This window comes from Rattus norvegicus, chromosome 3, assembly GCF_021556685.1.
Source record: "Rattus norvegicus strain SHRSP/BbbUtx chromosome 3, alternate assembly SHRSP_T2T, whole genome shotgun sequence".
In the NCBI taxonomy this organism is placed as follows: domain Eukaryota; kingdom Metazoa; phylum Chordata; class Mammalia; order Rodentia; family Muridae; genus Rattus; species Rattus norvegicus.
The window spans coordinates 74,633,727-74,648,238 of NC_141536.1; the positions used below are offsets into that span (position 1 = coordinate 74,633,727).

Sequence of the window (14,512 nt, forward strand, 5' to 3'; positions counted from 1 at the left end):
TGGGATTGCAAGCTGGTACAACTACTCTGGAAATTAGTCCGGTGGCTCCTCAGAAAATTACCTGAGGACCCGGCTCTACCACTTCTGGGCACATTCCTGAAAGATGCTGAAACATATAACAAGGACATATGCTCACTATGTTCATAACAGCATTATTTATAATAACCAGAAACTGGAAATAACCAAAATAACCTTCAACAGAGGAGTGGTTACAGAAAATATGGTATACTCCTCAGCTATTAAAAACAATGATTGCATGAAATTCTTGGGCAAATGGATGGAAATTGAAAATATCATCCTGAGTGAGGTAACTTAATCACAAAAGAACATACATCCTATGCTCTCACTGGAAGGTAGATAATAGTCCAAAAACTCTGAATTCCCAAGATACAATTCACAAACCACATGTAGCTCAAGAAGAAGGAAGACAGAAGTGTGGATTCTCAGTCCTTCTTAGAAAGGTGAACAAAAATAGTCATAGGAGGAAATATGGAGAAAAAATGTAGAGCAGAGAATGAAGAAAAGGCTATCCAGAGGGATATCCCCATATGAGGGATCCATCCCATATCAAGGACACCAATCCCAGGAAATATTGTAGATGCTAAGAATTGCATGCTGACAGGAGCCTGATACAGCTGTCTACTAAGAGGCTCTGTGAGAGCTTGACAATTACTGTTGGATACTGGCAGCCAACCATTGAACTGAGAACGGGTTCCCCAATGGAGGAGTTAGAGAAAGGATAGAGTGAGCTGAAGGGATTTGCAAACACAAAAGAAAGACAACAATATCAATCCATCACACCCCCCAAAGCTCCCAGAGACTAAACCACCATCTCAGGTGTACACAGGGATGGAGCTACGTATGGCTTTAACTTCATATGTAGCAGAGTATGGGCTTGCTGGGCATCAATGGGAGAAGAGCCCCTTGGTCCTGTCAAGGCTGGATTACCCAGGGTAGGGGAATGTCAGGACGGGGAGCAGGGAGGGAATGTGTGGGTGAGTGAGCACTCTCATAGAATTGGGGGTGGGGAGATATTGGGTTTCTGGAGGGGAAACCAGGAAAGGGTATAATGAGGGTCGGAGAAAAGATACAGGATGTGGAGCAGTCAGAAGGTGGATAAGGAAGGGGATAAAGTCTAGATTGTTTGAGAGAGAGAGAGAGAGAGAGAGAGAGAGAGAGAGAGAGAGAGAGAGAGAGATTAAAGAATAATAATAATAATAAACAGTTAACAGAAGTATTTTCAGTGAAGATAGGTTAGGTTCTATTCATTTTAAGTGTACTGTCCAGAACTATATGGCTCACTATGGATTTATGGAATACAGAATACTGTAGTATGATTTTTATTCTAGGAACATGGGTGCTCTGGCAAGGGATCATACCCAAAAGTGAAATGGCTGGAATACTGACACTTTTACTACACACTTTTAATTGCAAGTGGTTAAAGTAAAGTCACTTTGTAGAAGAAAGTGGTCATGTTTGAAAGTGATGCTTAATTGATGGAAAGACAAAGTGACAAATCAGAAAAAGAATCAAAGACAGAATGAGTAAGTGATAAGCTATGCCCAATTCTCATGAAAACTGACAGGAAAGATTGGCAACATAAGAAAGAAGAGTGGGATTGTGGAGGAATAACTGGGAAGAAATGTTTATTTGAAATGTTAATGAATAAAATGTTTAATTAAAAACAACAGACCTAAAGTCACAAAAGGAACAAAGGTCTGAGGAAAAAAACTTGATTGAAAATTAACATTTTTATTGAATTTTCTATTTTGTATGAATATGAATAATTAAATAATGTCTGCATCAATGGGAAAAGAAGAAAGAAGAGGGGATGAGGAACTTGAGTAGACAAGTAGAGGACAACCTCTTGAATGTATATAAATAAAATATTTAATTAAAGGTTTTCTAGAAAATGCAAACCAATCTACAGTGTCACAAAGATCAATGCACTCTAGTGATAGTTATTATGGGAGTGTGATGATAATCTGGGAAGAAGTTCCCAAAAAGCTTTAAGAAATTGACTGTTCAAGGCAGTTATTTTTATTTTGATTGCTTGATAGTTTAATGGGTGTGTGTGTGTGTGCGTAAATTTTTATCACTTTATATGATTTAAGTACACATGTATTTTAGCATATGTGTTGTACACAATATGAAATTTTGGTAATTAAATGTTTTCACAAATACCAGTCTTCTCAAGAGAGTTTAAAATGTACTCAGTAAAATGCAATGGTTTAATAAGTATTATTTTGGTTTTTAGAAGGGGAAAAATACCACCAACCCAATCACAGAAAAACACACATGGTATGCACTCATTGATAAGTGGCTATTAGCCCAAATGCTTGAATTACCCTAGATGCCTAGAACACATGAAACTCAATATGGATGATCAAAATGTGAATGCTTCACTCCTTCTTTAAAAGGGGAACAAGAATACCCTTGGCAGGGAATAGAGAGGCAACGATTAAAACAGACACAGAAGGAACACCCATTCAGAGCCTGCCCCACATGTGGCCCATACATATACAGCCATCCAATTAGACAAGATGGATGAAGCAAAGAAGTGCAGGCCGACAGGAGCCGGATGTAGATCGCTCCTGAGAGACACAGCCAGAATACAGCAAATACAGAGGCGAATGCTAGCAGCAAACCACTGAACTGAGAATAGGACCCCCGTTGAAGGAATCAGAGAAAGAACTGGAAGAGCTTGAAGGGGCTCGAGACCCCAAAAGTACAACAATGCCAAGCAACCAGAGCTTCCAGGGACTAAGCCACTACCTAAAGACTATACAAGGACTGACCCTGGACTCGGACCTCATAGGTAGCAATGAATATCCTAGTAAGAGCACCAGTGGAAGGGGAAGCCCTGGGTCCTGGTAAGACTGAACCCCCAGTGAAATAGATTGTTGGGAGTAGGGCAGCAATGGGGGGAGGATGGGGAGGGGAACACACATAAAGAAGGGGAGGAGGGATTAGGGGAATGTTTGCCCGGAAACGTTCATTTCCAACCACATGACCACATGTAAAAAATTGAATGTCACAATTAGTCCTGAGAAATGTTCTAATACGAGTAAATTAAATTCTTGTAAAGTTTCCTTAAGTTTTTAAGTAATGAAATAGAAACACAATTGCCATTGTAACAGAATTTCAAAGCAACGCTATCAAACAAGTTTGATGGTACATGTCTGTGATTTTAGCATTCAAGAGGCTGAGGCCAGAGGGTCATCAAATTCAAGTTAGAACTACTAGAGAGACTGTCTCAATAAAGCAAAGTACACCATCAAAATCCCATAATCACTACCCCCAAACACACACACAAAGGTTTATTTGTCAAGTTGATAAAAAGTACTGTAAATTTGGGGGAAAATATCTGCTTTGCATGGGAAAAAGTGTCTATGTGAGAGATTTGCCAACTACTAGAGAAAGCATGCAACACAGACACATTTATAATCATTAGGGTGACGTTTTCATATGTTTGCCAATGTGCCTATCCTCATATGTCTATAATAAATTAATTTTGTCTTGCAAAGAAAGTGTTCTTGAATTTCTCTTTGAAAATGTTTTAGCATCATATTTAGAGAGAGAACACTATTGCGTAATAGATGGATTACAGCTTTTCTGCAGATTTTAAGCAAAAATGCTGTGTACCCAACAAAAATAAAAGCTCAGCTGTGTTATAATAAATTCTTCCGTAAATCTGCAAGTTATATTATATGTCCTGTTTTGAAACTGCTATATCAAAAACTGTTTATTAAAGAAAAATGTTTTTGAGAAATATAGAGCAATATAATAATACATACATATATAATGTGTATAACATGAATGAGCTTTATTGGTATTTAAATAGCTATTTTTACTTGGTTATACAGATTCAAGTTTTTAATACCTTTATATAGCTATGACTTCTAATTTATCAGTAAGGGGTGAAGAAATTAGCTTACTTGGTCTGGAATAAGCGACAAGGAAGAATCTAAAGAAAATCCTTGCGTTGTATTGTGATAAAGTGTTAGATAACTTCATTTTATCTTCCACAACTATTAGTATACAGGATTCATCTGACCCTAGAAGAGTTATCCGTTGGTAAAACTGGGCCAATCATGTTTTATCTGTCAATAAATTCAAAGAGTAGCTTAGATTCTATACTGGGTAGTAACCAGCCTACTTTAAAATAACAATTATTATGACTACACAAAGGACTGTAAATTTGAAGGACAGCAGGAAGAGGTATTTGGCAGACTGTGGAGAAAGGAAAAGGGAAGGAGAAATTTTATAATAAAATTATAAATTATAAATTCAAAAGTTTAAACAACATCTATTTTAGGAGAGCCTACAATGTGGATGAACTGATACATAAAAGTAGAAAATGTAAACAAAAAAGATAAAAAAAAACAACAATAAAAGCCCACGCCACACAACACAGAGACACCAGTCATGAGGACCTCGAAGTGCACTTCTGCTACATCTCCTATGTTTTGATGGGTTTTCCCATCATTGGGATCAACATGACATAAGAACTTCTTTTGGAATTAAGTTTTCCCACATTTACTTTTTTATAAAAATTTTTCACATAATATATTTTGATCATATTCTTTGTATTCCCCAACTCCTCCTAGATCCTCCCCACCTTCCTATCTAACCAATGTTCTATCACCCTTTATCATTCTCTTAAGAAAAAATAAAAAACATCAAAAGATAAAATTATCATAAATAACTAAATATTGCACAACACACACACACACACACACAACTGAGCATGAGCTTTCCCTGATATGTAGTTCATATGTTTAGTATTGCCACATTAAAGAAAACTGATATACTCTCTCCCAGAAGCGCAGTTGCAAATAGGACTTTGTGCCCACTTCTCAGTCTCTGCGGTAGGATTTAGTCTGGTTGGGCTTGTGATGGTTCTGTGCATGTGTCTAACTTCTGAGTTCATATGTGTGTCTTCCCTGTTCTATCTCGAAATTTTATTTCCATAAATTCATCCACCATTTCTGGTTCTTAAGATATGTCTGTTTCACATAGATACTTGCACCTTGAGGGGAGAGGTTTGCTACAACGTTTGTTACTGTTTGTACTTTGTCTACCTGTGAGTCTTTTTGTTAATTACAATATACTGTAAAAAAATTCTTATGTGGGTTGATTTATGCACTGATCTTTGGGTTATTAGAGATCACATTAACATACATTTGACCAGACACTAGTATTTTATTTCCTGTAGGTCCCTTTACCAATCTGTCTTTAGGTTTTTGGACCCATTAACATTATCATGTACTGGTACCATCTCATAAAGTGAGCATCAGTGGGGAGGTTGAATAATTCCATGTAATCTCTAGAATTCTTTTGTGTTATTTTTCCTAGAAGATTCTCACTGACAAACACTTATGGTCCCTTTCCATCTCCTTCCCCAGGCTGATTGGCATAAAGTGGCACTTAACCCAAGAAGAAAATGTATAGGTTGGACTGAGCCAACTAGGGGATGGGATAAGGGGCTTATGTCCAGGAATCCGGGAAAGGGAATAACATTTGAAATATAAATAAAAAATGCAATAAAAATGTATTAAAATGATATAAAGAAGTGATTCAGTTTCTATAGCAAACTACAAAGGACTCCAGTGAAATAATGGAATAACACTAGACAGGAACCAACACTAGTTCTGGGAAGATTTTTCTTCTGTTAATCTTAAACTCTGGCAGTTACTGAAATCAATATCAAAACTGATATTTCTTTCTCTTTACATAGGTTAAACAAATTTTCAGATAAATATCTTTGATAAGATTAATTGCAGAATTTTTGAAATCATGAAATTAATAGCCAATATTACGATTGGAAATTTGGATTGCATTCTTTTTATTAATAAATTCTAATGAAATATAGAACTTAATTCTTTTTAATTTATACATATAATTGTTTCCAACCTAGAGGACATGCCCACTATAAAAGGAAAAGAAAAAATTTTCTAACTTCCAAAATAATGCCACTTCTTGAAAATTTCATCAACTCATTAAAGGTAATAATACATTATAGTTTTTGTCTGAAATAATTTTGATTCCTTTTACTCTTTATTTTAATTTTAATAAAATGTAACTTCTTTTTACCTTTCATCTGGAACAATTACCAATTTCTTCCACAATTTCCTTATGGCATTTTTCATGTCCTTATTCCTAAAAGTGTAAATGATAGGATTAAGCAACGGAGAAAGCATGGTGTAAAATAATGCCACCATTTTGTCAAAGGAGAAGGCACTGTGAGGCCTTGCATATATAAATATACATGGGACAAAGAACAAGACCACAACAGCAACATGGGACCCACAAGTAGACAGAGCTTTCCATCGTCCTTCAGAACTCTGGGATCTCAGAGACATCAAGATAAAAGCATAGGAGATAAGCAACAAAACAAAGACTATGATACAGATCAACCCACTGTTGGCCACCACGAAAAGACTAAAGATGTGAGTGTCAATGCAGGCAAGTTCCAGTAATGGAAATAAGTCACACATGAAGTGATTGATGACATTGGGTCCACAAAAAGGTAGCTGCAAAATGAAGATAATTTGTACAGTAGAATGTAAGAATCCTCCTGCCCAGGCCATCCCTACCAGAGTGCCACAGAGCTTCCTGGTCATGATGGAAGAGTAGTGTAAGGGTTTACAAATGGCCACATAACGGTCATAGGCCATGGCTGTCAGAAGAATCATCTCGGCCCCACCAAAGAAGTGTTCAACAAAAAGTTGTATCATGCATCCTTCAAAGGAGATGGTTTTTCTCTTGTAGAGAGAATCTACAATCATCTTGGGTGTCATGGCAGAAGAAAAGCTTGCATCCAGTAAAGACAAGAAAGCCAGGAAGAAATACATGGGACATCCCAGCAGTGTAGGGCTATAGACAATGGTCACCACAATCATCATATTGCTCCCAATAGTTGCAATGTAGACAATTAGACATATAATAAATATTAGTTTTTGAAGATTTGGATTCTGAGAAAGCCCCAGAAAGACAAATTCCATTACAAAACTCTGGTTTAGCATGATTTCCAAAGAAAAGTTGAATGCCCAATAGAGGAGAACATATAATGTGGCAACGATGATAAACATTTGCTTCAATTTACTTTATGGTTTTTTGGTCATCAATAATTTATTAAGGCCAGTTCCAAAGTGCTTTCAGTGATTTAGTTTCATTGGGAATATAAAACAATAGAAAAATTTCAGATTGATAATTGAAGATCAGTCATACTTAAGCAGAGAAAATTATGTAAATCTTAAAACTCAGAGCTCTCTGTACATGGCAAATAAAACAGTTCCATGCTATAAAAAAGAAATGTCCAGGTATAAGAAATCTGCTCAGCTCCTGACATGTATTACATGTCAGACTTGAAAGTATAACAAGGTTCTCTGTGGTACTTGTGCACTTTTCAAACTTAGTTATCTGGGAATCTAGTAACACTCCCTACACACAGGATGATTACTCCAATTATTTCTACTTGTGCACACAGGTGAAAAGAATAAGTGAGTTCTCCTTACAAATAATACTGACATGAATCAATCAAAAAGCACATGATTATGAATATAAGTACATGCTCACATGCTCATACCTGCTTGTTAAAAATAGGAAAACCAAAAAATACTATTTAAAAATTAAAAATAATTCCAGTTGATGAATTCTACTTGAAGGCAACAGAAATTACCTAACTATTAATATGACTAATAAATATAAAAATTGTACATTAGTTTCTGTCCTCAAGAACCTGATTTATTTCTTCCAGGTGTCTGTACAATAAATTCCAAAACTACTTATAAACTATAACCAAGAAACAGGGAGAATAAATAAATTTAAGCAGTCATAGGTTCACCCAATCGTTATCATAGAGAAAAGTCAATAAATGACTCAGGGCATGGGTAGGGCTAAAGCAGGAAAGAAAAAGGTGTAAGATGTTGAAAGATCAGCTGCTGGCTCTTGCTGCTGTACCCAAGACAAGATTTGCTATTTGTCCAATGGCTTGGAGCAGATTTCTTAAAATTCTCAAAGCTTCATGTGACATTTCTGTGGATGAACTTGATAAAAATGTATCTCAATTGTTTCTTAAGGGAATGGGAAAAGTTATACCATCAATACAGTCAGAATATCAGGAGAAGACATTGAGAGGTGAGCACATACCCTACAATCAGAAGGATGACATTTTAGTCCTAATTTCAGCTTTACTAATGATGACTTAAATTTAATTTTTCTATGTTTTAAAGGGTTTAAAAAGAATTTGTCCAGTTAGATTGATAAAATACATATATTTTAAATGAATTACACATTTATTTTTGAGATTATAATATAATTACATTTCTCCTTTACCTTTTTTGCTACCCTCCCTATACTACTCCTTGCTATCTTTTAAATCATGGCCAGTATGATTATATATATATGCACACATGCCTAAACGCCTGAGCACACACACACACACACACACACACACACACACACACACACATATACACACACACACACACACACACAGAAACACACACACATACCTTTTTCAATATGGGCAATGCTAATTGTATTTTTTTATAGGGCTGAGTATTTAGTATTAGAAGCTACCTTGTGTTAGATAAACATTTTGTGTGCTCCTCCAAGACAAGACTTTTTTCCCATGCTGAATATTCTTTAGTTTTTTTGTAGTGCCTATGTAGGATTGAGGCCTTGTGGACTTTTCCATGTTCCCTTGCCATACCATCCATTGCCATTCTTGTTCCACCCAGGTTTAGGGAATTACATTGGAATTCTTTATGGCTGAGAATCAGAAACTACTAAAAGACACAAACTCACAAACATCTCTCCGATCATCTGGCTCTAATAATCTTTCCACCCACTCCTCAGAAATATCCCTGGGCCATTAGTATGTGAGTGCTGTGTAGATAAATTCATCCAGATTGGGATCAATAACTCTGCATTTTTATTGACTGTGGCTTTCTGCAGTGGTCTTTGTCCTTTACACAGAGAAGTTTCCGTGGTAGTAGGTCAATACCTCTGTATTAAACCAGCATTATCCCCGACAGTAATTTAAATATCTGTCCCTTTACCGTAAAAAAAATTAATGAAGTGTCCTCAGACAGTCCAGATAGCTTCACTGAATCATGAAAATCAAATTAAGTGGGAGAAGGGAAAGAAGGAAAAACTTACATTCATTAAATAAGTATTATCACCTACTCACTTTTGTAAGTTTGCATAATTTAAACTTATTGAAAATAAAAACTAATTTTAACAAATGTTTATTTTTCACTATCAAACACCTAGCAATGCCAGTGTGCTCAAGTGGCAATCAATATCACTTAACAAAGTAAGCATTCTACATCCTCTTCATAAAATGCATAAAATATAGACAGTAACACAGATCAAGTTTAGAGTCATTAGAAAGTGTACTAGAGAGTTATGCAATCACATCTTACAAAATGTGTATTAATAATAGAAACTATTACGCTATTATATCAGCACCAATTTAAGTATCTTCATAAAAATAAAAAATTATTAACATAATAAAGTATATGCTTTAAAATTATGCAAAGTTCAATTATAACTCTAAAATTGCAACAAAAATGGCTCGTTCATTCAGTTGTTTTATAAAGCATATGAGCTACTATTCTAGACTCATAAACACGTTTAGAACTACGACTTAAAGACTTATAAATGTGAAGTGAGGTAGGGAGTCAGATAATGGAAGACAGTGTAGTACAAATACTAGCAAAAGTGGGAGCTGCCTAAAATAAGCATGGAAATATGTTCATCTGAGTTAATCACTTATTCCTCGCCCATCCAGGTAAGGATATTTCTTTATGTGACTATCTGGGAAGCACGACCTCTTGCAGTTTCAGTTCCGTCTCTCAGCTTTCACTGAAGCTCTGATGATTACCCCAAATCCTTCTATTTTCCTAATCTTATTGTTTCTGGAAAGGGTGGCTGTGATAACATTTCTGTGTTTCCACAGGTGTTCATTCCTGACTATGCCTGCTGCCTCTCCTGTTGTCTTGCTGATTCCTGTCCTTTAAGGGCGACCCTAAACCGTGACTGGCACCAACATAGTGCAGGGCTTCAGCTGTTCCATCCTCCTGAGCATTCTAAGGCAGGAACCGAGCATTATTCCAACACTGTAAACACTCTTAGGGACACTAAGCAGACACATTTACCTTGGAATACTCCACTCTGGGACATGTCATTCTTCTTACCTGACCATCCATTCCTGTGACGTTGTTGGTGTGCGGTTGTGCACATGGAAAATTTCATGTTGTACATTATTATATATAAAGATGAGAAAATTCCATAGTTCTATATGAGGATTCCGTAGACACTCTCTGAAAATTCACTTTTTAATCTTAAAATTGAAGAAGTGATAGAAAATGGAAATATGCTTTTCAATAATTCTGTTGGTGACGTAAAAGAAAGTATGTGATTGTAGCAGTTTAGCTTATTTGTATTTATAGATAAAATTTAAATGTAGTATTTTTGTAAAACCTGTAAGAATGACTGCTTCCCTCCCCACTTTAAAATGTTGATTATTTTAAAATGACTGCAGGTTTTCTTGCATTTTCATTATGCATCAAGGACTGTTGTATGGTTTCATGAGTATTGTTTTACTTCTCTCATAGCAGCCATACTTTATGCACTGCAGTCTAATTAAAAGTCTCCTCTTGAACTGAATAAAAGAATTCTTAACCCCACTGTGTCAATTTCCTAATTGCCCAGTGATGACACTCTCCTGTTTTATATGGGATAGGTCTACTCAGTTTCTGGTCAGACTCTAAGGCTTCCTTTAATTTTTCTGCTTATCTTAGATAAAGACAGGCATCTTCAGCAAAAAAAAAAAAAAAATGCCCCTCAAATGCTGTCTGCACTGTAGTATCAAGGAAAAACAAGAGAAGCAAAACTTTCCTTACTGATTCACAACAGGAATTTAAGAGTTTTCCATGGGATCTGAGAACACATAGCCCCACCCAGCCCAGGACTTGGAAACTTTCCATCATCATGATTTCCCATAACATAAATTTGATTGGTGTTTCTTCTTCACTTGTTTATAAATATACATGTCCCCAAAGAATTAGAAGTTTTTTTTTTCTTTTCCTAGAACCTCTGCTTTCAATTTTAAGATGCTTCCATATAAAAGAACTGAATTCTGAGACAAGGTTAAATCTTTCCAAAAAAAAAAACAAAAAACAAAAAAACAAAAAAACAAAACAAAACAAAATAAAACAAAAAAACAAAAATTTCATGAACAGCTGAATGCATATTAAAAACTAAAATGCACGTTTATACATGGAAATACTTGCCAACTGTTCAAAATATTATGTTTTAATTCCAAAAAGATTTTAGAAGTTTTATTGGCTTTAACACAAATGTAAAAATTTGGCAATTAATTTATCTCTATTCATATAGAGTTCATTAGTGCGTGTTAGAGTTGCATTCAACTAGAACCAAAGGATAAGAAAAACCGTGTGCTTAATGGAATCATTCAGAACAGACTACACAAGGAAAAATATGTGATTTGTTCATGAACAAATATTTTATTTTACTTAATTTTCCTACCTCATAAGAAAAGGCAGAATTGAGGTGATTCCCAGAAGCATCCTTACTTTAAAAACCTATTGGATTGAACTGAGCATTGAATTCCTACTAAAAACAATTTCTGAATATTAGAAAACTTCTACAGCATTTGCATTTAATTATTTTTTTCATTGAGTCTAGTTGAATTATATGAATCATCATGCAAAACAACCAAACAATGAAACAAAGAAAACAAAACAAAATAAACAGACAAAAAACAAAACAAAACAAAACAAAAAACAAAAACAACCAAAGCAGTCAACTACTAATAAACTTTAATATTTGTTAACCCCAGTTCCCAATCCCCCAATACTACATATTTCTGCTCAATTTCCTGACCCTCAGGACTTCTCTCCTGTCTCTTCCCATACTTGATCCTGTCCCTTTCCCCCATTTTCCCTCTCCCCACTCTTGCCCTCTCAGGCCCCTCCTTCCCTCTACCTCCAGTGATTATTTTGTTCCCCCTTCTAAGTAGTATTGAAGTAGCTATACTTTGGTCTTCCTTATTAAGCTTCTTTTGGTCTATGTGATTTATCGTGGGTATTTTGAGCTTTTGGGCTAATATCCACTTATCAGTAAGTGCATAAAATGTGTGTTCTTTTGTGACTGGTTTACAAAAGATGATATTTTCTAGTTCCACCTATTTTACTAATTTCATAAACTCATTTTTTTGATCTTTATTAAATTGGGTATTTCTTACTCACATTTTTTTTACTCACATTTCTAATGTTATTACCTTTCCCGGTTTCCAGGCCAACATCCCCTTAACCCCTTCTACTCCTCCCCTTCTATATGGGTGTTCCCTCTCAAACCTCCCCCATTACCGCCCTCCCTCCAAAAAATATGTTCACTGGGGGTCCAGCCTTGGCAGGACCAATGGCTTCCCCTTCTACTGGTGCTCTTCCTAGGATATTCATTGCTACCTATGCAGTTGGAACCCAGGGAGACTCCAAGTATACTATTTGGTTAGTAGCATAGCCCCTGGACGCTCTGGTTGGTTGACATTGTTTTTAATATGGGTCCCAAACCCGTTCAAGCTCTTTCAGTTCTTTCTCTGATCCTTCCAAGGGGGTCCCGTTCTCAATTCCATGGTTTCCTGCTGCCATTCACCTACTTATTTGCCATATTCTGGCTGTATCTCTCAGGAGAGATCTACATCGGTTTGGTCAGCCTACACACCTTTGCTTCATCCACCTTATCTAGTTTGGTGGATATATATATATATATATATATATATATATATATATATATATATATATATATATATATATATATGGGCCACATGTGGGTCAGGCTCTGAATGGACATTCCTTGAGTCTTCGTTCTAAACTTTGCTTCCCTATCCCCTCCCAAGGGTATTCTTTTTCCCCTTTTAAAGAAGAATTGAAGCATCTGCATTTTGGTCATCCGTCTTGAGTTTCATGTGTTCTGTGCATTTAGGGTAATTCAAGCATTTGGGCTAATATCCATTTATCAATGAGTGCATACCATGTGTGTTTTTCTGTGATTGGGTTACATCACTCAGGATGTTATTTTCCAGTTCCATTGATTTGCCTATGAATTTCATAAAGTCATTGTTTTTGATAGCTGAGTAATATTCCATTGTGTAGATGTACCACATTTTCTGTATCCATTCCTCTGTTGAAGGACATCTGGGTTTTTTCCAGCTTCTGGCTATTATAAATAAGACTGCTATGAACATAGTGGAGCATGTGTCTTAGTTATTTGCTGGGACATCTTTTGCGTATATGCCCAAGAGACGTAGGTATAGCTGGGTCCTCAGGTACATCGATGTCCAATTTTCTCAGGAACCTCCAGACTGATTTCCAGAATGGTGGTACCAGTCTGCAATCCCACCAACAATGGAGGAGTGTTCCTCTTTCTCCACATCCTAGCCTGCATCTGCTGTGGCCAGAGTTTTTGATCTTACCCATTCTGACTGGTGTGAGGTAGAATCTCAGGGTTGTTTTGATTTGGATTCCCTTATGACTAAAGATGTTGAATATTTCTTTAGGTGCTTCTCAGACATTCGGCATTCCTCAGATGTGAATTCTTTATTTAGCTCTGAACCCCATTTTTAATTGGGTTATTTGTCTCCCTGCAGTCTAACTTCGTGATTTCTTTGTGTATTTTGGATATGAGCCCTCTGTCAGTTGTAGGATTGGTAAAGATCTTTTCCCAATCTGTTGGTTGCAGTTTTGTCATAACAACAGTGTCCTTTGCCTTACAGAAGCTTTGTAGTTTTATGATATACCATTTGTGGATTCTTGATCTTAGAGCATAAACCATTGGTGTTTTGTTCAGGAAATTGTCTCCAGTGCCCATGTGTTTGAGATTCTTCCCCACTTTTTCTTCTATTGGTTTGAGTATATCTGGTTTGATGTGGAGGTTCTTAATCCACTTGACTTAAGCTTTGTACAGGGTGTTAAGAATGAATCTGCATTCTTCTACATGCTGACCTCCAGTTGAACCAGCACCATTTGCTGAAAATGCTCTTTTCTCCGTTGGATGGTTTTTGCTCCTTTGTCAAAAATCAGGTGTGTGGGTTCATTTCTGAATCTTCAATGCGGTTTCACTGATCTATCTGCCTCTCTCTGTACCAATACCATACAGTTTTTATCACTATTGCTCTGTAATACTGCTTGAGTTCAGGGATAGTGACTCCCCTGGAAGTCCTTTTATTATTGAGGATAGTTTTAGCTATCCTGGGATTTTTGTTATTCCAGATGAATTTGCAAATTGTTCTGTCTAAATCTCTGAAAAATTGGATTGGAATTTTGATGGGGATTGCATTGAATCTGAAGATCACTTTTGGTAAAATGACCATTTTTGTTATATTAATCCTTCCAATCAATGAGGATAGGAGATCTTTCCATCTTTTGAGATTTTCTTCAATTTCTTCCTTCAGAGGCTTAAGGTTCTTATCATACAG

The 14,512-nt window shown here is 36.1% G+C and overlaps 1 protein-coding gene across 1 annotated transcript; it reads right to left on the reverse strand.

The window, feature by feature from the left end:
* Positions 1-6,092: 6,092 nt before the first annotated feature.
* On the reverse strand, positions 6,093-7,028 carry Or4c124b (olfactory receptor family 4 subfamily C member 124B). The gene is given in 1 exon segment (NM_001000628.1): positions 6,093-7,028. A coding segment is annotated over 1 exon segment (936 nt).
* Between the last annotated feature and the right edge of the window lie 7,484 nt (positions 7,029-14,512).